We start from the raw sequence: 24,762 nt of genomic DNA, 5'->3' as shown, positions 1-24,762 counted from the left end.
AACCACAGAGTGCCTGGACTCCATCAGGAGAACTCAGCCTCAGGTAGAAATTGGAGCATGAGGCTCCAGGGATTTCTCTAATCCTTAATAAAACCAATGGAAATTCTTCAATTAATAATATCAGGAGTTGGATTAAGACATGCCACAAAAGACTCAAGTAATTTATTCTTTAAAGTTTTAAGGAAAGAGCAGGAATTAATCTCACCTCTTTTGTGGTGGACAAAGAAATGAGGGTTTGCAGATAATTTGTGGAAAGCGGTTGCTTTCAGATTTTGCCAGTTTTGAATGAAACAGTCTTAAAGTCTGTTAATGTAATTATGCACTTTTAGTAATAACTCAAAATAAAATACATTTCTAAAAAAGCAATGAAAAGGAAAAAAAAACCCAAACAAATGAGAAAAAGAGTAAAACCCCAACTGCCTAATCAATGTAATTGTACATTACATTGTAATTTAATTGCTCGTGGATAAAGTTTCTTGGGATCTTAGTGCAGACACCTTTCACTGCTCAACATCACTTAAAGACCAATTGGCCTCAGAAAATTAATCATTTAGGCAGAGAGGAGCTACAGAGGAGAAATGTGTTAAATATATCCTTCTAAAACATGAGTAATCTGTCTGTACTTCTCCTGGGGAAGAAGGAAATCACAGAAGCAGCTTAATTTAGCTCCCTTAAAAGGCCCTCCAGAGGAACCCAACACTTTGTGCTGCCCTCAGGGAGGCCTGAGGAGATTTGGCTTCGTTAGATAAAATTAAACACTGTGAACACCCCTTGGTGTGGGATGGGGGAGCCACCCCTCAGGCATTGATTTTGCAAACAGCATCTCTGTTTTTCCCAGCACAGGCTTTCCCAGGTAGGAAGGATGTGTGCTACATGTCCTGGATGAGTGGCTGGGATGTCACAGAGGGAGCTGGTGGAACTGTTTCTGCTTCCTTCTTCTCCCACTGGGGGAATGCCAGCCTTGGAATAAATAAAGCTCCCATTTAAATTCTATTTTTCTGGAGCAACTTGTAATCCTGAGGCACAGGGGGGAAACTAAAACAAACAAACCTCCCCACCAAACCAGTTCTAAAACTCTACAATAATGAGCCATAAATGTGTAAAGCAATTTAAGCAGATATTTCTGTTGATTAACACAGGAAAGCAAGGAGAGGAAAGAGAATTTGGCTCAAGACACAAAGAAATAAGCAATTATTCAACGATGTTAATAAATCAGTGATGAATGTCACAGACAGACATTTCAGTGGATCTTTGCTGAACAAGTGGTGGTTCACAGCCTCACCTTGGCCACTTTCAGGCTCCTTGCCAAGATACCTCACATGGGGATGGAGAGACAAGGGCAGAGTCCTCAGTAGGCTGAAAAACCTGCAGGAGGGATCTGGCTTTTCCTTTCCCTTTGGCTTTGGGATGAAGGGACAGCGAGTTTGTTCCCAAGCAGGTGAGATAATCCAGCCCTGGGTCTGGAATTTCTCAAAGAATCTGAACCCCCTGATAACTTCCTGCCCTCAGACTCTGGTGACAAAGTTACTGTACAATTTGAACACAAAAATCCCAAGGGGATGCTGTCGACATTTTGATAAACTCAGGGACAGGGCTGCACCAAAGCAGATGGTGTTTGCAGCCAAATACATCAGAGAATTGGGAAAATATTTATAATTTTTAATCTAAAACAGAGTCTTACACATAGGAGTAGGGAAGATGATACAGCTAGCCGGGCTTTAGATTCAATTTTTTATGATTTTATGACACATTTGTCACACAGAGATGGAAATAATGATGACCCCGAGAGGTATCTTTCAATTCCAGCTATTTATCTGCGTCCTGAGATCAAGCCTTTCTAATGACCAACAGGAGCCTTATATGGGAAATCACTGGATTGACAGTGGCTGGAGTGGGGTTTTGCCCCAATCTACCAAGGAATCACTCACATGACCTGAATTTTTACAGCAGCAACAGTGGATTGGTTTCACAAGGCAGAATTTCAGCTAAACCATTTGAAAGACAGGAAAGTGAACTCGTGAATGAGGATTTTTAAATGCTCCCACTTGGCAGTAACCAAAATGGGCCCCTTCAGGTTTTCATAGTATGATTTTATTTTTAGCACTTTAATAAGCTTAACCCTCTTTTATCGCTACAACTTCTGGCTAAAAATAATCAATATAGCATACTGAGAGGCACAATAAAAAGAAGAAGGAAAAAAAAAAGAGTATTTTGGTAATGCATAGAGGGTTTTTTCCTAATTAAAAGCCAAGTTTGGAGGGAAATTGCTTTCAGCATGAACATGAATTTTGCCCATTCGAATTGCCATGCACTTGGAAAGTTTTAAGTGAGTGTCATTCCATGAACAAAAGACCCTCAGGCTTAGTGAAGACAGAACTGTGGATGTTAAAGGGAAGGAAAACTATGACAATTCTTCCAGAGAAAAGTTTAAAATGGCTCAGGGTTAGTAATTTGCAAACTTCAATGTAAACATCGAGTTATAAATTCTGCACATGAGAGGATTTATAAAATAATCGTGCTCATATGTTAAATTCAGGCTAAATGGGTCACACTGGCTTTGATTGGTGCAAGAAAATACAATTTTCAGCACTGTGAGTCATCAGGAGCTGTGGTTATTGCTTCCAAAAAGAGGCAGATAGAACCTACCTTCCTATCTGATTTTAGCAGAGCTCTAACTCTTCCACAGAACAGCTCACAACCCTCAGAGGTAAGGACTGAGGCACTGAACAACCAGCCAGCACCATTTTCCAGGCAAGAATATTTAAAGTACCCTAAAATGTCATACCCAGCTCTTCTTGTTGGTTTTCTTCTTGGTTTTCCAGCAGCCCAAACCCCTCGGTATGAATGAATAAAAGTGGCTACAGGGCAGCGGCCGAACACCAGCATAAATTCACAGCACTTTTTCTCCTGAATGATTTATACTGTCCTTGAGATGCATCTTGGAAATGTCAAGTATGTGCTGCATATGGATGTGCTGCAAAATGGTACTGCCCTGGCAGAGGTTTGCCATGCCTGCCAGGATAGATCTCCCTGGGGGATTTAAAATTCAAACATTTTCCTGCGTGTATCTGTTGGAAAACAACGCGTCCTGTCAGAGAATAAGGCACCTCCTACCATCTGCTCGGTGCTAAATGGCAGAGTGCAGGACTATTATCACTTTGGCATCTGCAAAGCAATTTATTTTTCTTTCTTATAGAGACAAGCAGCCTCAGATTCCTGATGTTTGCCACAGAAGAAGGGTCAGCCTATGAAGAGTGTGATGAGGGTGCACGTTCTGGACCCAGCGACCACTGCACACTCTCAGTCACCCACCCAAGCCGTCCTTAATCCCATAGGATGCTCTCAGACGGCCTGGGATAATCAATCCAAGGCTCTGCCTTTAAACCCACAAAATTAGCCCATGTGAGGATATTATATCATGGCAACACACCTGATTTTTTTCCCCTATTTACTTCTTTTTCCGATTAAAAAAAGTTATTTCAACAAGGAGCTTTTTTGTGAAGTAATTTGTGGGTGTGTGAGATTTTTTTAATTCACAAAATAATCTCTGAAAGTAATTTACAGAGCAAAACAGCTCAAATAGCTTTGAATAGGAAATTCCAGATAATTTCCTGTAGCACGCCCTTTCTTTTCATAGAATCAGAGCATCGTGGAATGCTTTGGATTGGAAGGGGCCTTAAAATCACCTTGTTGCTGCCATGGGCAGGGACACCTTCCACAGTTCCAGGTTGCCTCAAGCCCTGTCCAACCTGGCCTTGAACTCCTCCAGGGATGGGGAGTCCATAACTTCTCTGGGAAACCTTTTCCTTGTGATTTACACTCAACACTTTTTTATTTTTTCCTATTCTGTGAGGCATCCAAGTTACAGAAAAATAAAATATGTTTCTTTAAATTTACAAATAAAAAAAGAAGCAAAGATTTATTTATTTTTTTTTCCAAATCCAATTTGTGAATTGAAGCAGTTTGGATAAATCCCTTAATTTCATTTGCATGCAGCATTTTTCACAAGTCCGTTATTGTCTATCATTAACACAAAACTCACTTTCCATCACACAGCTGAGTTATCAAGTCCTATTGCTGGTGAAAGACGTTCCAATCTGAGTTTGTCACCAGAATAATAAGGTTGGTGGGGGTGTGGATTCATAGAAATAAATATATTTTATTTCTGCCTGCTGTCTTGGAAAGATCATATATTTTATTCACCAAGTAAGGTCACTGATATTTACAGCTTGTGTGATCTCTTGCTTTACATGGCTCCTTTGATTTACTTAAACTGCTCAAGCCATGTTTCCCAAACAGTCTGTCTGGCAGAGAATTGCACCTCCCAGCAAAAATAAACCACCCACCTGAGCAGCTTCTGCCTTTCTGAAATTCACTGCTCAACTGCAGCATTAGCAGAAGCTGAGACCACGGCAGTTCTAACTTCCCAAAATCTGCTTTGGATAAATTGATGTGAGAAGAATCCTACGGGTGGCAATAAACCTCGTGGAAGGAAGAGCCTTGCTTCTTGTACAAAATTAGCTGGCTCATTAACTGTAATTATACCAGCCCAATCACATTATGAGGGTCAAACACAGAAACAAACACAGCAGACAAATCTTTAGGCGTTAGGAAATGTGCAAGTGTGGAGTGCCCCATCACTCTTCTCCTTGTAAAGCAGCATGTGCTGTCTTAGCAGCACCGCCAGCACCAGGGCTAAATGAGAGAGTCGTAAAGGGATGACACAAAAAATCACACTCACAGAGAGCAGGAGGAGGAGACAAACACAAAAGCTCCTGCCATTTTCATGTTTGTTATCTGGAGCAGAATGAGTCTGTCAGAGATCACAGTAGCCCACCCCTGGCTCCAAGAGCTTTGTCACAGCAGAGGTCACCAAGCAGTGGTTTTCATGTGAAACTGAGCCTGTCCAGCCCTGTCCAGAGAGGCGTTCAGTGGAGGCCACTCCTGCTCCACTCCAGATAAACAGGGAAAGGTGAGTGGTATAAAACACATCATAGAATCACAGAAAGATTTGGCTTAGAGGATACCTTAACTATCATCTCATTCTAACTCTCTGCCATGGGACACCTTCCACCATCCCAGGTTGCTCCAAGCCCCATCCAACCTGGCCTGGAACTCTTGCAGGGGTGGAACAGCCACAGCTTCTCTGGGAAGGCTGAACCAGTGACCCACTGACCACGACCTTCAAATTGTTGCCTACAAGGCAATTAAGGATAACACCACAATACAATTTCAGCAGCTGGGTGGTTTGCAATGAAGCTTTGTTAGGGTTAGCAGAAACACAACTGATGACAGGGCGTGCACTAAAGGTGAACAAAGACAAGGGAAGTTTCTTGGGAAGTGAATGGGAAGTGGAATAGATTCAGGAACACCCCAATGTACCCCTCCTTCGTGGGCTGTGCTCTGTACTGACACATAAATCTGGGTCTTATCAAGTGCCTGAAAGCAACACAGTCAAGAGAAGATTTCCCAATCCATCAGGAACCAATAAGAACATAATTGTACACATTCCCATAACAGCCTCCTCTGAGCTTACTTAGGAATCTCAACCAAATGAGAGACTTTGCAGGCCACATTCAACTGATCAGAGATATTAAAGCTGCTACATTGAGGTATTTGGGGACCGTTCTCAAGATGTGTTCATTTTCTGCAGATGTCCCTACTGAGGCACATAACTCAGGAGGGTTTAGTTAAAAACCAGTTAAAACTCCAGCGGAAAGATTTCCCAGCTCAGTTTGCAGTCTGACAACAGAGCCTTGGCTGTGCCACCCAGGCAGCCAGACTGGAGGAGGACGTGCTGATGGGCCCTCTTGACAGTGTTTATGTGTCAAACCAGCCTTCAGGTCAAAAAGACAACAAAGTGGACTGGATTTCACAGGAAAAAACAAACAAACAAAAAACACAAAACTGAAAAACCCTCCCTGTATTTCAAAACTTCCAACATAAGCAACCCATTTGCATTCATGCAAATATCTTTTCCTTTGAAGGAAGTTTATAGCTATTGTTACCATCACTAGGCAACCAGTGAAAATGTGGCACTTCAGTGAATGGCAGCATCACTCAAGGACTGAACACATTGGCCCATCAAGAACTTCCTCCTGAGTGAAGGAAACCAACAGCTGTCAGGTCTTTACTTCTTTTTCCAGATCTCTGGGCTCCAGCCTGACAGATACCAGGCAGAGATGTTTGTTAAGTGAGGGAGCATCGACTTCAGATCATGTTAAGATTTTTTTTCACCCAGTTATTTTTACATATAAAAAGTTCAGACTTCAAGAGTGAAGTGAAAGCTAAGCAGCACCAACATCTAAGTCGAGATAAGTATTGGTCTAAAAATAAAGTTTGAGGAAGTCTTGACACAGTAGGACATTGATCTGCTCTGAGGAGGCCACCAAGTTAATTAGAGGGATGGAGCACTTCTCCTAAGAGGAAAGGCTGAGCCAGTTGGAACTGTTCAAACGGGAAAAGAGAAGGGGTTTTGGTGACCTAATAGTGGCCTTCAAGTACCTGAGAGGAGCCTGCAAGAAAGATTGAGAGAGATTATTTACAAGAGCCTGAAGAGACAGAACAGGAGGGAATGGATTAAACCTAAAATAGAATACGTTTTGTAGGAAGAAATTCTTCCCTGTGAGGGTGGCGAGGGCCTGGCACAGATTTCCCAGGGAAGCTGTGGCTGCCCCATCCCTGGAAATGTCCAAGGACAGGTTGGGCAGGGCTTGGAGCAACCTGGGATAGTGGAAGGTGTCCCTGCCCATGGCAGGGGGGTTGGAAGTGATCTTTAGGGTCCTTTCCAACCCAAATTGTCCTATGATTCCATGATTCTTTCAGCCAGTGACATTTTCTGTGCAAAGATAGATTTGTGTACATTCATTCTGAACAAAGAGGTAGAGAACTGGTAAATTCCTTCCTGTGTTGTTGCTCTTGCAATATTAAAACGGGGCCACTGTGTGAGCTTGGGATCTTTTCTCATTTTAGGGAGTTGAGAAGGTTACAGATGCACAAAGCTTGGTTCCAAAACTACTCAAAAGAGTCAGAAATGTGCTGCTTTTAAAAGTGTAAGATGTTTTCAGAACAATGTGGGTCTTTCCTTGTGGCTTTGTGAAATGCAGTGGAGCTGTAAACAGCGACAGAAGTGGTGGAAGCTGAATTAGAGCAGTTTAGATAAGGGATGTAGGTTTTGAGTGTTATTCTGGCATAACTGTTAAGGTTCCATACACAGGTAACATGGAGAAACAGCTTTTCTAAAACACAGATAATTTCCTTTTGCCATTGGCAAAGAAAAATAAGAGCACTAACTCCTATTCAGGTCAACTTTATTCTCACTTACAAGACAAACAGAATTCTACAAACTGGCCAAACATGCACTTGCTTTTATCAGGTTCCAATACAAATATTGGTAGCTGTGCTGTTGACACTTTCTTCAGAGAAAGTGAGGATTTAAGGATTCTCTTCTCCCTAACACCAGTCACAAATCTGATTGCAGGGAAGTTTGCATCCATATCCCAGTACCACCAATCAAAGCACAAACTTGTACATATAAAATAGAGGTGATCAGTGGGAAATACTGGGAATGTTTCAGACTGTTGGGAAAGTTACAATTCAGTTGAGTGGGCATCTATGAGTATGGAAAGGAGTGATTGTTGCCGTTGCTATCACCTCCAACATAATTTACTTCTCACAGTGCCAAGCCTTTACTCCTCGGATGCTTTGGCTTCAGAATCCTTCTGCTGCCATGACAGTAAAACTTAGTGGAGATGAACCTCTGCTGGCCATCTGGAGATTGTGCCATTTGTCATCAGATCCCCAAAGCTGTCCTCAATGCACACCAGAACCTCCTGGAATACTTTTGCTCTGCTGTGTTGTCCTTCCAGCTGATGCTGGGGTGGTTGAAATCCCCTGTGAGGACCAGAGCCCGCAAAGGTGAGACTGTTCCTGTCTGTCTCTCTGTCTGTCTGTCTGTCTGTAGAGGGCCTCACCCACTCTGCCTGTCCTCCTTTTAATCCTGACATATCAACTTTCCATCAGCTTCTCATCCATTCCCAGGCAGCATCCTGTGCACTCCAGCTGCTCTCTCTATAAAGGACAACTCTTCCTGTTCATTTTCCTACCCTGCCCTTCCTAAAAGAGCCTGAGCCAAGGCTCAGGAGCCAACCCACCACATCTCCAGGCTCCCAACACAATTGTAGCCCTGCAATTTCACACAGATCTCTAAATCCCCAGGTATATCCCCTGTATTGTTTGCATTTAGCACCCCAGAATGTTCAGTTCCTGCAGAGGATTTGGGATATTTGTCCATGATGGTGGTGCCTGGCAGGCATTTCCCTGCTCACTTCCAGGTGTGAAGGTGACCCTGCTCACACCTCATTTTGGTGACTCTGGAAACCCTTCCTGCCACACCATCCCACGTCCTTTTTTCAGCAATCCTGTCCTCTGCTCCCACAGGACTGCTGGTCACACTCTCCTTCCCCCACCATTACTAAATGTCTCCTTATCTGGTGGATCTTATCTCTCCAAAGCAGCTGCAAATCTGCAAACAGGGTCCCACTGAGCCCCAAACCATGTCAGCAACACCAATTCTGCAGGAAATTATTGTTTTCTCCTATAAGTGTCCTCCTCCCTGCCCTCTTTCCCCTCACCAGCAGCCCATGTGATGAAGCTGCACTGGAGATGCTTTTGCCAAGAGCTCCCGCAGGATTGTGCTGGGGAAGCTCTGCTGATTCCCAGCTAACCCAGGCCATTGGCTCGTTCTGCTTTCAAAGGCTTGGGCTCACTGATATGGTAATGCATAATTAAATATTTGTATCAAAGAGATGCCATGACCAGGAACTTGGGCACAAAGTTCGTTTGCAGATGACATAAAATAACAGAGAGATCCTCTCCCGAGTCTGCATTCTGTTTCTTCCCTGCATGACAGAAATTCCTCACTCCCCTGGGGAGTGTTATCAAAGTGTTTATTAAGAAACTGGCCCACATACCAGAAAAACTCCTTTTAGATTCTTGTAAGAAGCAAGGGTTACTCTGCCTGTGCCATGCACAGACCACACAAATTCTGCCCACAATTCTCCCCAGCTCAAGTGGACCAAAGAGGGCTTTTCCCTGGGACCATTTTGCTGAGGGGCTCATCTCTTATCCCCTGGTTTTGTGTTTTCCCTGTGTTTCCCAGAGCTTTCTTTCCATGCATGTCAGAGGAATGGACTAAAAAAAATAAAACAAGTGCCAAGAGAGCTGTCTCTTGTCACTGTGGAATTTTCACTGTGGGGGTTTCAACATCTCTTGCCTCCTGATTCTTTATCTCCCTTATTTTTGTGTACTGTGAATGTCAAAAGATAAGCAGTGGGACCCTTCAGCAATTGGTTGGGAAGATACCTCGATTGCCTGTCAGAATTAAAAGATAGTCCTTAAAAAAATTGTTAAAAATCTGCTGGAGTGTAAGAGGAAGGAGAAGAACAACAAAAAAACACCACAAAAACCTTGTGCTGGCTCAAAGACAAAATGTCCTACTTAGTCTAACAGCTTCTTACAGGGAAGTTAATACTGGGATGGCTTCTATGCATGGGTAAAGTCTTAAAATAATAAATATTGCCTTAAGAAAAGGAGTTGTGAGGATCTTGAAGCTAGCTGATGTGTGTTGTCATGTCCCTCAAGGCACTAGCATCTGATGTGCTTTTAGAGATGAATCAGGCTCCAAAGTTATCCATGTACAAAAATAAGCTTTCAAACCAGCATCAAGAGGAAAGGGAAAAAAAAAAGAAGAAAAAAAATACTTAAAACTGATTTGAAATATAATTTTGATATTTTTTGCCACCCCTGTGAACCTGAGTGGTGTTTCTCAGAGGGGTGTAGATCACTCATTTCAGTGTGAAAGTATCTCACGGTAATGGAAATTTGCAGAGATAATATGAACTCGGCAAAGAAATCCAGAGCAATTTATAAACATCAGAGAAGAATTTCTGGTTTAAAATCTGCATATGGCTGTCTCAGGACTTGCTCCTGCTCCCAGCAGCACCAGTGAGAACTCCAGCTGAGCCTCCAGGTGAGAAATGTCCCCACAAATCCTGCTGCCCCGGAGTTTTGGTCCCTCAGGCAGCTTTTAGGGCTATTCGCTCCCAAATTTGGAAGTGGGCAGTTGTTTCAGAAGAACCACATATTATTATTGTGCATGCAAAAAAACAAGAGATAGAGAAAAAAAGTCTGATTTTCCTTCACATCACCAGAAAAAAGCAATGAGAAAGACAAAGGTCAGAGAGAGCTGATCTAAAGTGTCTTATCTCTCTGTTCACAAGAAGTGGTGGTTCTCAGTGATGGGCTGCCCCTAAAGATAGGACTAGGAGTTCTCTCATCTCTTTCCCCAGTTTTCTGGGAATTTTTTCTAGTCACTGGTAGCTGGAGAACAAGAGATGAGCTAATGGGCAGAAACTTCAGATTTGATATGAGCACATCTTGATGTCAGGCTTCTGTAAATTTAATTAGGCACACCCTGCTATGTGGAATGAAAATTCTCTTTGGAAACACAAAGCTGCTTAATTTTCTCTAATTTCATCAATAATCATAATCATAATTGCCACTACTATTGTTTTTTAAATTACAGTTCCAGGTAGAAAGGAAGAATTGGATCCCTTTCCAGTTAATGTTATATATTCTCCAGCTTCCTTTCTGCAGTCAGAAGGGAATGGATTCGTCTCCCTGTGAATTCTATTTTATGCTAAATATACCAGCAAACTGTCCATGACACAAGAACCTGATTGCACAGGGCAGCTTGTCAGCTCCAAACATCCCTGGACATACAAAATGCTCAAAACACAGGGAAAATAATCACAGCATCAACAAAGGGCTGCTGGTGAGGGATGAGATCATGTTGAGATGGTGGAAGAGGGTAATAAAGCCCTTAATTTTCATGTGACACCTACCTATTGTGTCTCCTTGCTCGTGCACCATGGAGGCCAGGTCTTTGATGATCTGGTTCACATCCAACATGTCACTCTGAAAAGACAGAAATCCTCACATTAACCAGGAATGGGGAATATCCAAGCATAAAAGGCACGTTCCACAGTCCAACCTAGCAAAGAAAAAAACGCAAACCAAGAAATCTTCATTGGTGTGGAAGTAAAAGGGAAAGTTATAAGGCTCCCATTCTAAAACAGTTCCCTCAGAGCTGGATCTAAGTCAGCCAGCTGACTCAAGCTTTGTGAGAGGAACAAGTGGAATGATCAGATTTTATGGCTGCGTTTCAGAACTGTGGAGGACTAAGGAAAAACAACAATAAAAACAACAGCGGCAAACCCTTCTCTTTCTAAAAAAGTTATTGGTGACGCAGGCCACTCATCCCAGGCTGTTTTCTCCTACACAGAAAAAGGCCATCTCTCAGCACAGCATCCATCTGATGCTATTCATAAACTGATGAAGATACAATCAAAAACTCCCTGAATCTGAAATTACCTTATTGGTAGGGCAATAAGGAAAGAGCTGTTTGATGAACAGATTCATTTTTATGTTTTCAAGTAGGGTTTCTTTTTAAAAAAACTAACTACATTCAGCTCTGAAATTTTCTCTGTGAAAACACAGCAAATTACCCATGACTTTGTTTCCTTCATTTCTGAACATTTACCATATAAAAGAGCAAATGTGAGCATATGTTGACATCATATGACACCATCTCTTGTAAAAAGAATTAATTTAGCAATAATAGACATAATAATATAGACACTTTTAAATGCACTACCAGTGAGGCAGCATTACAGAGCAGAAAAAAAAAAGACACTAGAAATGGATGTATAAATTTTTTTAAGCTGTACAAATCTGAGAATCACAGAAACATTGAAATGGCAGGAGCCTCTGGAAATTATTTAGCCCAACAACCCTTTTCAGAGCAGACAGCTAAAGTAGGGTGCTCAGGGCCGTGGTTTTATCTGCCTCCAAGGATGGAGATTCCACAGACTGTTGGAAAACTGTAAGTCCATGGGACCTTGTGTGTTGTTTGACCATGGCACCCACCAAATCTGCTCTACCACTCCCCTCTGTAAGTAGGCAGGGGACTAAAAATACAATGAAGGGTTCATAAGCTGAGATAAGGACCAGGAGACCTCAACCTCCAAATATCATCCTGGGCCAAACAGACAGACATTAATCGAATTTATTACTAACAAAATCCGAGCAGGATAATGAGAAGTTTCAGAGCTGTCTGGACACAATCCTGTGCCTGTGCTCTGGGATGGCTGGAGCAGGGAGGTGGGACCAGATGACCCCAGTGTGGTCCCTTCCAGCCTGGCCCACTCTGGGTTTTCCTGTTCATCCCAAAAGATCCAATTGCCTCCACCACATTTTTATAAAGAACTCCATTTCCCTACTAGCAAATTTAGAAAATGGTGCAAAATCAATCCACGTCCTCCTACTGAAGTTTGCTATGAGAATATAACTGGCATAACACTTCAACACGTAATGCAATAGAACTGCATTAATTTAAAATGAGGTCTGGGATTCCCACTGTGAGTGCTAGAATAGACCAAATTGTTGAATAACTGAAGATGGAGGAAAAAGCAAGAGATTGGAAAAGCTGTGAGAAATCATAATAAAGCAAAAAACATTCCCCCAGCCAAAGACTGGATAATGCACCACAAAATGAACTTCATTCCTTCACTTGTCAAGCATAATGAAGCTTTAATTATGGATGGTATTATTCCTAACTTGTAAATACTGCAGGATATTTTGCAAAACAATGAAATTTAAGTAATTTGAGATTGTACTTAAACACTGTGTTTGTAAATCATTACTGGGAAATGAGGAGAAATTAGTGGTGATTTTTTTGTTTTGTTTTGTTTAGGGAAGTTTTCTGAGCTTTTTGTAAAAATATTTTAAGGGAGAAAGTTAAAGTTTAGCAAAATGCAAAGAACTGGGAATTAACTTTAATATCTTGTTCTGCTCTTGTTGAAATGCTTTGCAAAAGATGATTAAGGAAAATATAAATAAAAAAATAATAATACTAAAAGAGCCCAGAATGCAAATTTGTCTCTCTTGGCTAAATTGTCACTGACATAATTTTTTGCTTCTGTTTCTTGCAATATAAACACAATCTTTTCTACACTTCAGTCTGCAGTGTTTTGTTGTGCTTTTTCTTCAGCACTTTAAGTGAAGGTGGCTTAAAACTCACAAATATGTTTTTGCAAGTACGTTTGGTTAGACAGAGTTTACTGCAATGTATCAAATTACACACACCCCCCAACCCAAGAGTTTCCAGTGGAATAAAACAGATGATACATTGACTTCGTGGAGGACCCTTCCCAGGTGATTTAGCCATGAGGAGCTGGGCTGTCTGTGTCCTGATCCCCAGGTATTACGTGAGGCAGGGAAGAATGAGAGAGAAAATTCAACATTGTGCGCGAACGGCGCTGGTTCGGCTTTGCCATTTGTATTCAGGTACTTGAAACCAACCATCTGCAGCTGCAGAGCACAGATCCTTTCCATAATGTTGCAATAACACTTAAAATTACTGTTTAGCAAATATGCATCAGTGAGAGCCAGCGCTGGGTTGTGAGGAAGGAAAAACCGCGACTACTGCACTTCAGGAAAAACAAACGGCTGAGTTACAAAGCACAGAGCACAAAAACAGCCTGACCTGAAGCAAGAAATCTGTTGAATAATTTAACCTGGCAATGTGAAGTCTCCAAGTCCTTGATATATGTAAGGAAAACAAAGGAAGAAATAGAAGAAAGAAAAAATACCCAGAAATAAAGACCTTCCATAATGGAATATACCTCGGAGCTACCTCCTGCTCCTTCTTGCCAGGTCTGCTCCATCCCCAAGTACCTCTGAACTGGCCAGGCACCAGAGATTGTTAGGGGAAATCAGATTGCCTTTGGTTTCCCATGTTTGCACACACTTTGCAGAATTCACAGTGAAATACAGCTCCTCATAAATCTCTGACTCCACAGAACCCAGGAGTGCAGCAGCCACCACCATTCCCAAAATTCTGTCCCCCCGCCAGCTAACTAGGCTGGGGCTCCCTGGGTTTTAATTAACACTAGCCTTTCCTCTCTGGCACCAATTCATTCTCTACATTCTGCAGCAAGAGGGAGACAGGTTTAAACTGTTTCATATAAATCCTTTTTTCTTTTTTTCTTTTTTCCCGAAAAAGAGAAATCCATTGTTCAGATCAGTAAACAGAATTTAATATCACCCATTCTGGAACAAAAAGAATTAAACCAGTCAACAATAAAATTAAATGGCAGTAGCTAAAGTGGGCCAAAAAAAAGCAGAGAAGTGATAGATGAGAAAATCAGAGGTGTGAAAGAATTTGAGACCCTTAAGTTTGAGGATTGATTCTCACAGTGGGAAAATTAGTTTAGGAAGTTCTTAACAGAAAGTACTAGGTTTAAATGGCAGGACTGTTTGAGTCACTTAACCTGACTCAATAAGTGAATAATGTCACTGCATAGTACTGAGATTTTGGAAAAAAAAAAAAATTCCAAGTCTGACACAAAAACGGTTGGAAATATGATTTTGCAGATAAACCAGAAATTTCAATTTCCCAATTTTTGCTTTAACAAGATAAAGATTTCAACATTTTTGAAATTAACTTGTGGGCAAATCAGGTGATAAAACCCAGATGCTGTCACCAATGTGAGAACAACAAATCCCAGCAGCTCATTTCCCCACAGTATGTGCATTACTGAAGAATTTCCAAGACAGCAAATAAGCAAATCTCTCTTTCACTCTCATGCTTTGTGGGGTGAAGATTTATTCACACTGAAAACTTCAAACATAATCCTGCCCTTAATGATATCCTAAGGACACTGCTGTGTTCCAGACATGGGAATGGTGTTAAATAAACCAGAGAGGGGAACATGTTCTCCTCAGAAGGACACAGGACAAATTTGTATAGTCAATAATTCTTCTCTCACACACAGCCAGATCCCAGCCTCCTCTATCAGTGTCAGCTCAGGTCCTCGACGGAAGAGTCACACTCATTTCTAGGAATGTTTGCCTTAGGTTTGTATAAAAATGGGATCAAAAGTATCAGTGGTCTATCCTATTTAGCACATGTGCTTTTGTGTTTACTCACAAACCAGCCACCCATTTTTTTAAAGGACTGTAAATTAGCATTTAAATTAATTGCTGCCTCAATATTCAGGAGCTGCTGAAGTTTTACAAGCGAGGTCACATTCTGAGCCATCATCTACTCTGCAGCAAGCAGCCAGGAGAGCTATAAAATAAACCTCAAGGAGATCCTGAAAGATGTCCTATAAGGCCTGTTTCTGCACAAGGAAGCACTCCAAAACACAATAAAGCAAAACAAACCCCTTGCGCTTGTTATCTTTGGGGGAAAAAACAAAGAAACAAGGAAAAAGAAATCAACCAAGAGCCCTTTGTTGTGTCAGTCATGTTTTACCAAAGAGATGCTGAGATGTTCCTTGTGTGTTGTCCTGTCTGCAACAGCCGTGGGGCATCTCCTACCCTGTGGTCCACCATGTATGGACACAGAAAGACAAATCAGAGCATGGTGTTTGTCTGTCCTCATTTCTTTCTGAGAGACAGGGGAAGGAAAGGAAAAGGAAAAAAAATAATATAAAACATGAGCAAGCTTCTGATGCAAGATAGGCAGAAACTAAATCTTGCTGCAACAGCCTTTCAACAAATATTTTTCTCTTGTCTATGGCTGCGGAGGAAAAAAATGACATTCAATAAATCAACCTGATTCAGCCTAAGCAACAACAGACCAGCAGAAAATTGTTTGGAGGGCAGAAGCCATCCAGAACAGCAATTACAGACTGAGTTAGATCTCCTCTGGGACTCAACAACAGCCAGAGTGTGGAGTTTCTCTCTCCCTCTCTTGCCTGTGAGCATTTCCTCTCTCTTTTGCGGTCTTAGAGGTCTGTGTCATCTCAGGGAGTGCAGAGCTGTGCTGCATAATTAAAGTGGTGATGCCGAGCTTTGGGATGACTGCCCAGCCCCTACCTGGGGACAGCAGCTCAGGAAACACAACAGGAAGGAGTTCCTGCCCACCAAATCCAAATGGAAAGGCTCTGGAAGGTGAGATGCCTCGAGCTAGTAGGAGACAGCTGAGGCCACTGCAGAGGGCACCTCCACAGGGGTGAGAACAGAGATCCTGCAAGCTGCCAGCTGGTGTTTTATTCATTCTGCCCCTGGCTGGATGTCACACGGCTGCTGCAGCACTCCCTTCCTCAGCTGGGCAGGGGGAGAGGAAATACAGCAAAAGGCTCTTGAGGTGAGATAAGGACAGGGAGAGGTCAGTCAAGAGTTACTGTCATGGGTAAAACAGACTTGATTGGGGTAAATCAGTTTCATTGGTTACCAATCAAAACCAGAGTAGGGTAATGAAAATTAAAATCACAACTTAAAACACTTCTCTCCAACCTTCCCTTCTTCCTGGACTTCACCTCACTTCACTTCCATGTTCTCTGGGGCACAGGGGAATAGGGAATAGGGGCTGTGGTCAGTTTATCCACTTTGTCATTTACTCTTCATACCCTTCCCCAGCTCCATTGTGGGGCCCCTCTCAAGGCAGACACAAACCCCTCTAACCTGGGTCCTTCCCAGGGGCTGCAGTTCTCCAAGTGGATCCCCCACAGGGTCACAAATCCTGACAGTTGTTTCATTATGGAATCACAATCAAAATCACAGAATGGTTTGGGTTGAAGAGACCTTGAAGATCATCTTGTTCCAACCTCCTGCCATGGGCAGGGACACCTTCCTCTATCCCAAGTTGCTCCAAGCCCCATCCAGCCTGGATTTGGACAATTCCAGGGATGGGGCAGCCACAGCTTTTCTGGGCAACCTGTGCCAGGGCCTCCCCATCCTCACAGGGAAGAATTTCTTCCTAATATCTAATCCAAATGTGCCTTCTACTGGTTTAAAGCCATTCCCCCTGTCAGGGTTGCCTAAGGGAAATACAATGAAACAAACATGGGAAGAGGTAGCTTGCCCTTTCAAAAACCCTTTGGATGTGGAAACAGGAGATGTGTTAATGGAGGAGGTCATCAATAGCTCTGTTTTTATGTAGATATCCTTGCTTTATATTTGGGAAATATAATAAAGCATCAAAGATCACATAAAGCATTATTTTTACCGACTTTGATTCTGATCTTCAAATTAATTAACACCCCAAATTTCATTTAAATTCATCAGTTTGTAAAGGTCTGTGAATTCCTATGTGCATGTACATGTGGGGATTTATACAGGCACATAAACACATTCATGTACCACAAACACTCCCACCTGTGTAAACAGCCACTGTATGTAGACAGACACTAATAATTTTAGATTAACTTGCCCTTAACAAGATTAACTTGCCCTGAACATACACCAGGTGTTAAGTGAACATTTGAGGCTTAGCAGATTGCAGAGATATAAACATAGCCCGTTTCTGTCTACAGTAGCATAAAACAGACCTTAAATCTCAGGATTCTTTTTCCTGGCTAAACACTGGTGTAAGATAAGCACAGACACTGATATGATGGGATAACAGGCAAGTAAACAAAAAAAGAAAAGAAAAATTTGTTTGCCTTGCTTAGTTTTAACCAAAAAAAAAAAAGGGAAAAAAAAAGGCAAAAAAAGGCTGTGTTGATTCCATTGATTCAATTTTGTCTTCAATGTCTTCAAGTTAATGCTGTGATAGTTTTGACATCAGGGAGAGCAGGAGTGATGCGAGCAGGAATGGGTCACATCAGAAAACTGAGATGCAGCAGTTGTGCCTTCATGAAATCAGAATCATAAAGTGACAGAATGGTTTGGGTTTGAAGGGACCTTAAAGATCATCCAGTTTCAACCCCTGCCATGGGCAGGGACACCTTCCACTGGACCAGGTTGCTCCAAGCCCCATCCAGCCTGGCCTTGGGCACTCCAGAGCTGGAATCAGTGCTCCAGGTGGGGCTTCACAAGAGTGGAGAGGAGGGACAGAGGGGTGTGGAAAACATAAAAAAATATGCTACAAACTGGAGGGACAGAGTAAACAGAGAATGTTTAAAAAATCACCCATGATGAGCATGTGAATTTATGTATCCCTTATGTATATAAGGGAGTGCCCTGCCCTTCCTTAACCTCCACCACTCTCCTCTTCCACCAGACACTCATAAAGTCAACAAAGGGTGAAAGAGGAAGGGAGACGCACACACTAAGGAAATGAAGAGGGAAGTGACTTCATTACTCTCCAGAGTGAACATCAGCCCTGCTCTCCAAACGGGAACGTGCTGCAATTTTATTTCTCTTTACTGAATGCCTGCTGTTCCTGTACCTTGTTAGCACAGCTGGAACAAGACTCTGGGATGTCACAATTTGGAAGCAGTAACTCTGAGCAACCTGATCCATGGCAGTGGGGTTGGAACTGGGTGATCTTTGAGGTTCCCACCCAAACCAGTCCATGATTCTATGATTTATTTTCTCACGGCTGCAAAAGGAAGTTTCTGCTCCCACATTACGAATCCAAACTTTTGCTCTCCTAGAGCCAAGTTTCTATCTACCACCAAAGAAAGATTAATATCCTTGCTTTTCCAACAAACCCTTGGGCTGGATATGAAAGAGACTCAAGGATCAGAAATATTGCTTCTGTTTTCTGATATGCTAGAAAAGTTTCTGTGGGATTTTCTGCCTTCTCACCTTTCCCAGAGCCCTGGAGTTGAATTAAGGAGTTCCTTCTGAGTTAATTCACATATGTATATAGGCTAATCAAATGGCACAAAAGTAATTACATGAAGGACTCCAAATGAACAGAGATAATGAAATGTCTGACATTGTGGCCTTTGTAGACCAGGAATAAAAATACTCAGTGAAGAAGAAGGTTCTCCCAGTAGAGGATATCCATTTCTATTTCAAATATAGATTGTAGCTTAGGGTATGTGAAATTTGCTGGCCGGACATCCCGACAGCAAAAAATAAATACAATTCAAAAGGTTAACATAAAAGGCACGCAAACCAGAGCAGAATTATCCACCAACAACAATCCACAGCCTTGTCCAAGAAAAGGCTTTTATGAGCAACAAATCCCTTTTCTTTCTGCAAGAGCTGGGCAATAACCACAGTGACTTGATGGAATTGTCACAGAGTGTTTCATGTGGTGGGTACCTGTCCAACAGGAACTATTTGTCTGTATTGCACATTTATTTTGTTCTCTAACAGCTCCAAGGAGCCATTGGTCTCTACAGTAGCAAACTGCAAAAAGTCAGATATACGAGTTCTTACAGCAACCTATGAAAAAAAAGTTATTATTTTTTTATATGCAATAAAAATGTTTGTTGGGGACACTTAGTCTTTTTAAAATAAGAAAATAAAATGCATTTAATATTTACAGCTCCATTTTTTTGCAGCTGCTGAGAAGTACCAAGTCACCAAAGATATGGAAATCCGTCAGCAAACTCCAAACTCAGTTTGTTCCAGGCTGACTTTAGCATCTCCTGCTTCCTGCCCCAGGCTGCAATGTATAAACTAATAGCAGAAGTGAGGGAAGTAGTTGTAATCTATCACCCTGACTGATACCAGCCCCAGGAAAGGCAGTTTATTGCAGGTGGTATGTTATCTTCAAAAATAGAAACCGTGCAAAGATTATGACAAAAACTTCAACACTTTCTACACTTTGTTTGCAGCACTATTAATTCTCCACTCTGGATTTATTTCCATGAGGGTCATGCAGCCAGAAAAAAAATACAATGGAGGAATTCATTTTCTTTTTAGGAGTGTTCTGGGAAGCCAAGCAATTAGAGCAATCTTAAAATGTCATGTATTATCAATTGCTGCTCAGTTCTTTTACTTAAATAAAATACTGATTGCAAAGTCTGATCTGCAGCTATCAACAGAGTGATTCATTTAGGTGCTCTATTTATTCTTGACAAATTAAAAAAGAACATCTAACTTTAACTGAAAGGAGAAAGACAAAGGGACAAGGGAAACACACAGCATCTTATTACAACTCACTGCTACTCTGCCAATCCTCTGTTTAGAAATGGCTGAGGCTGCTGTACCCTGTACAGAGTTTGGAGACAACTCAGTCCTTATTACAAATGGAGTTCATGGGTTTGGTGCAAGAGAGGAAGGGAATCACAACCTCTTACAGAGGTCACTGAAGGTCGGAATCATAAAATCATAGAAGGGTTTGGGCTGGAAGAGACCTTACAGACAATCTGGTGCCAATCTCCTGCCATGGGCAGGGCACCTAGACCAGGCCAATCAAAGCCCAGTCCAGCCTGACCCTGAGCACCTCCATGGATGGAACATTCACAACTCCTCTGGAAAACCTCTTGCAGAGGTTCACTTCCTCTTGTAGGAAGGAATTTCCTCCTAATATGTAAACTGAACCTATCCTTCTTCAGCTCAAAGCCATCACCCCTTGTCATGTCCCTCTGTCCCTTGTCCCAAGTCCCTCTCCAGCTCTCCTGGAGTCCCTTCAGGCTCTGGAAGGGGCTCGAAGTTCCCCGTGGAGCTTTTTCTACTCCAGGCTGAACACCCCCAGCTTTCCCAGCCTGTCTCCAGAGCAGAGGCTCTCCAGCCCTTTCATCAGCTTAGTGGCCTCCTCTGGACTTGTTTGGAGGGGTCAACATCTCTCTTGTGCTGGGGGTCCCAGAGCTCCAGGTGGGGTCTCAAGAGGAGAGATCTTGTCCTCTTTCTTCAGGAGACTGAAGAGGCACAGCCAAAAAAAAGGAGTTTGCCATCATGTGCTCCACAGAGCAGCAGCTCCATGAGTAATTCCACATCCAAGGTCTGCCCAAGGTTCATCTTCTCCTCAATGGTACAAATTGGGCAAGAAGAAGATACATGTTCCATACAATTAAGAAAATCCCAACCCTCTCTGCGCTACATTTCCCTGCGCATTTCAAAGCCAAATGCTGTGGTCTTTGTAAGCTCTTCCAGAGTTTGGCTCTATAGACAGCAGACTTTGCTGTTGACATTTTTCTTACACATTTTCAGTCAATAATGCAGGTTACCTAAAAGGCAAAAATGCTGAGTTAAGGTATCTGAGGGCAAATTAATTACAACTGCAGATAAAAGGATCAGAAAAGAAAGGTTGATGGGTATCACCTCCTGCAAGCTGACTCTCCCAAACACCCTCAAATGGTTTTATTCTCCATTCTATACATGAGAGACTGTTTTAAAAATATCCATTATATCCAAAATGATTCATCTCATTGTTCAAGGATTTTTTTTCTTAATGTTTAATTTATTTCTCTCTGTCTTTAGTTACAACTTGGTAATTTGTTACTACCTTCAACCTTAATATTTTAAATTATTCTACCTTTTTTTCAATGGTATTACACATCAAGTATTTCAACACAGTCATCATAGCTCAACTAATCACTGCTGCACTTTCTGAGCCTGCAATTGGTAAATTCCTGTAATCTCTCTTCATAAATTATACTTAATACTTCTTCCTCATTTATTTTCTTCTGGATCACCTCCAAATTTCTAATAGAAAAAGCAGGCCAAAATGCTCTCATTTCTCACACACTTTTTTATCATATAAAAGGTGCCAACATCTAAGGCAGACACTAAAGGCTGTGTGACAGTTCACTTTATTTTCCAATTGTCTGTGCTCAGTACCCAGTTGAAAATTTCCAGTTTCTGGTTAAAAGTATCCAACAGGTCCAGTGGCACAGCTCCTTTAGCTGGCTCACTCACCAGTTGTGTCAGGAATTTATCTCCTACACGCTCCAGGAACAGCCTGGACTGTTTCCTCTTTGCTGTGTTGTATTTCCAGCAGACACCTGGGTAAATTGAATTCCTCCATGGGAACAAAGGCCAGTGATCACGAGGCTTCTCCCAGGCACTTCTAGAGCAATTTTTCTATCTCTTCATCCTGGCTGGGTGGTCTATAACATACTCCCACCAGGATATCTGCTTTGCTGGCCTTCCCCATTATCCTGACCCATAAATGCTCAGCCCTGCAGACACAAGGGTTACCCCACTGCCTCTCCTCCCTTGCTGTCCCTTCTGAAGAGTTTACAGGGATCCATTGAAGCACTCTGGTTGTGTGAGTTGATGCTTTAGGTTTCAGCTTTCATGTTTTCCAGATTTTGTGCTGCCTAGAGGTGCTGTTCTGAGCCTCACATTCAGTGTCACTCAGCTCTCTTCAGAGAGTGGGGAGACAAAACAAATCCTTTTCCTGCTGCAGACCAAGGACAACGAGTACAATTTTCAGGCCCAAAAGCACAAATAATGGTGGACTGAAGAGAGAAAACAAAAAGGATAAGATCTCACAACCTGAAGCTGCAATTGGATCATTAAACCCCAATATGCAAATGGACCAAAAAAATGGACTTATAAAAGTGTGAAATCTTGTGATGGGTCCATTTTGTGTCCATTGTGTGACCACATTAAGTCCACCTTGGGTGTAGCCTTGGTTAGGTTCTTGTCCTGCCCAAGGTGTACCCTTAAAGGACCTTCAATGTTTATCTACTTGATTCTCCAGCTCTGTCCAGTCTCTGTTCCAGGCCAGCCTTCCCAAGGCATCAGAGTCATCCCACCTCGTTTCCAATCACAGTTTTCCAGTGGCACGATGGCTTCCAGCTCCTCCTGTTTGCTGCTCATGCTCACGTGGGCATTGGAGCTCTTATGTTTGCAGGAACAGTACAATACCAGCTGCTGTCTGCCACTTCAAATCCAGAAATCCTGTGTTTGTTCTTAGGTCAAAATTGCAGATTGCAATTCCATTCAGTAATTAAAATTACGGGTCTGAACAACAAGCTCACTCTCTGATCAAAGGAGATATAATTCAAACAATTAATCACTCATTTTACTTTGACAGTTTTGCTTATGTGTCACTGGCAGATGGGGACGATGCTCTCAGAGAACAAAGTCTGGGTCATTTTAATCTCTAGAGGAAGGAGGAATTATTTATAGTGCAGAGTTGGTGAATTATATGTTGATGTCTTCTACATTTTCTGCTCAGCAATTCGCCCTGGCTCACTTCAGAGCCAATGAGGAGCCAACACTGGGATTGTGGAGCTCAGATTAAGAGTTAGGAATTTTCAAACTGTCTGGGACTCATAAATACTAAGGTGAAATTTTTAGAGAAATAGTGAGACAACCTTAGAGCTGTAAACTGAAAATTCATGGGGAATCAGAAGAGAGAAAAGAGAGTGTCTGAGCAGTGCAAAATCCAAAAGTCTGGGAATTAAAGGCCAGATATCTTAATGCCAGCCCCAGTTGTACAGATGATGGGGGAAATAATCCAATGTATGATTTTGTGGTTGCATAAAAACACAGCAAGAGAAGGAGCAGCAAGAAGTGTGCATTTGTCAAAAGTTACCTGGTACCTTTCTAGGACAGGGCAACTCCTGAGGAGGGGGAAAAACAGCAGATGACAAATACACAAGTAAAGCAAGACAAGTCTAGATGAAAATACTGTAAAACTGGCTCAGAAATCGTAGTTTAAGCTATCTGTTCATCAGTAAATTCTCTTTGGCAATGGACTGGAAGGATTTAAACATCAAGAAATCCAACAAGGACAAATACAAAGCTCTGCTCCCGGACTGGGACAATCCCCAGAATCTGAAGAGATTGGGAGATGGAATGGGACCAGTCTTGTAGAGAAGGAGGTGGGAACAGCTGGTGGATAAAAAATTGACATGAGCTGGCCATGTGCACTTGAAGCCCAGAAAGCCACCCCTATCCTGGGCTGCATCAGAAACAGAGTGGGCAGCAGCTGAGGGAGGGGTTTCTTATGATACCCTGAATTCATGTGGTTTTCCTGGACCTAGGACTAACCAATATTTTTCAGGAATGGTTTTGGTGATGGCATAGAAAGGACAGCTCATAAATAAGAAGGTGCAGTGAAGCTCAGAAATCTTTTGAGCCTGTCAGAAGATATGATTAGTATTCAAAGAGTTCTCGTTAAAATGGGGTAATGTTGTAAGGAAAAAGGACGAGTCGAAATAATGAAAATACAAAGTTCTACAGTTAGACATAAAGAATAGTAATGGGCAATTTTCTGGGCAGAAGTCCTGTAAAGGGAAATAAACAAACAAGCAAAGGTGCTGAGGGGTGCTGGGGACAAGACTAGCACTTGTGAGATAAAATAGTGTGTCCAATTTTGAGCAACAAATCTCAGGGGGACCACCTGGAGACAGCTCTGAGAAAAGCCATGGGAATGATCAAAAGTGTTAGAAACACAGCCTGATAGGAAAAATAGGAATTAGCGTGGTTTTCAATGTAGAAAAAGCAGGATGTCTGAGGTTGGAGGGGTGAGGGGGACACAACAGACGTGATAAGGCTTTTCTGACAAGTGGAAGTGTTGCAAATAGGAAGGGAATAACCTGTTCTCCACATTCCCCCTCCATATGACAGAAATTCATGGACTGAAACTGCAACAGGAGACATCTATATAAGAAGTTAATGATTCGGGTTGTTGATCCCGTCTGAGAGCTGAGAAAAGGATTTGATGATGTTTAAAGATTGCTCTTAACTCCACTTGTCTAATATTCAATGCAATCAATACAAACGTGGAAATCAGAGAGAGGGACTGCTTCAGAAGGCAGCCACAAACTTCCCATCAGCTCCAATCACTAAACTGATTAAATCATGAACCTCTCCCCCAGCCTTTCCCAGTTAAGACAAATTTGGCAAATCTTTGCCCTGTTAAACATCCTCGTCCACAAAAGAAACAAAAGGTGAAGCCCAATAAGCTTTAACCGACTTATCAACAGCCACAAAGGCGTTTCTGGCATTAAATTGCAGCAGATAACAATCAGACAGCAGCGTCTCCCCTCCAGCAAGGAACAATGGCATCTGCAGCAGGGAATCCTGACAACAGTGTGCCATCTATCAGCT

At 42.2% G+C, this 24,762-nt stretch overlaps 1 protein-coding gene across 7 annotated transcripts in view; it reads right to left on the bottom strand.

The window, feature by feature from the left end:
- TSNARE1 (t-SNARE domain containing 1) overlaps window positions 1-24,762 on the bottom strand; it is a 472,834-nt gene that overhangs the window by 182,004 nt on the left and 266,068 nt on the right. For all 7 annotated transcript variants that reach the window (XM_063405835.1, XM_063406108.1, XM_063405746.1 and 4 more), the window contains one exon: window positions 10,905-10,977. In XM_063405835.1, the coding sequence (XP_063261905.1) occupies window positions 10,905-10,977 (73 nt within the window). The remainder of the gene's footprint in view (window positions 1-10,904; window positions 10,978-24,762) is intronic.

Source organism: Prinia subflava, chromosome 1, assembly GCF_021018805.1.
Source record: "Prinia subflava isolate CZ2003 ecotype Zambia chromosome 1, Cam_Psub_1.2, whole genome shotgun sequence".
Taxonomy (NCBI): Eukaryota; Metazoa; Chordata; class Aves; order Passeriformes; family Cisticolidae; genus Prinia; species Prinia subflava.
Note: the sequence above shows the minus strand (reverse complement) of the source record. Positions and strands in the feature narration are given on the sequence as shown.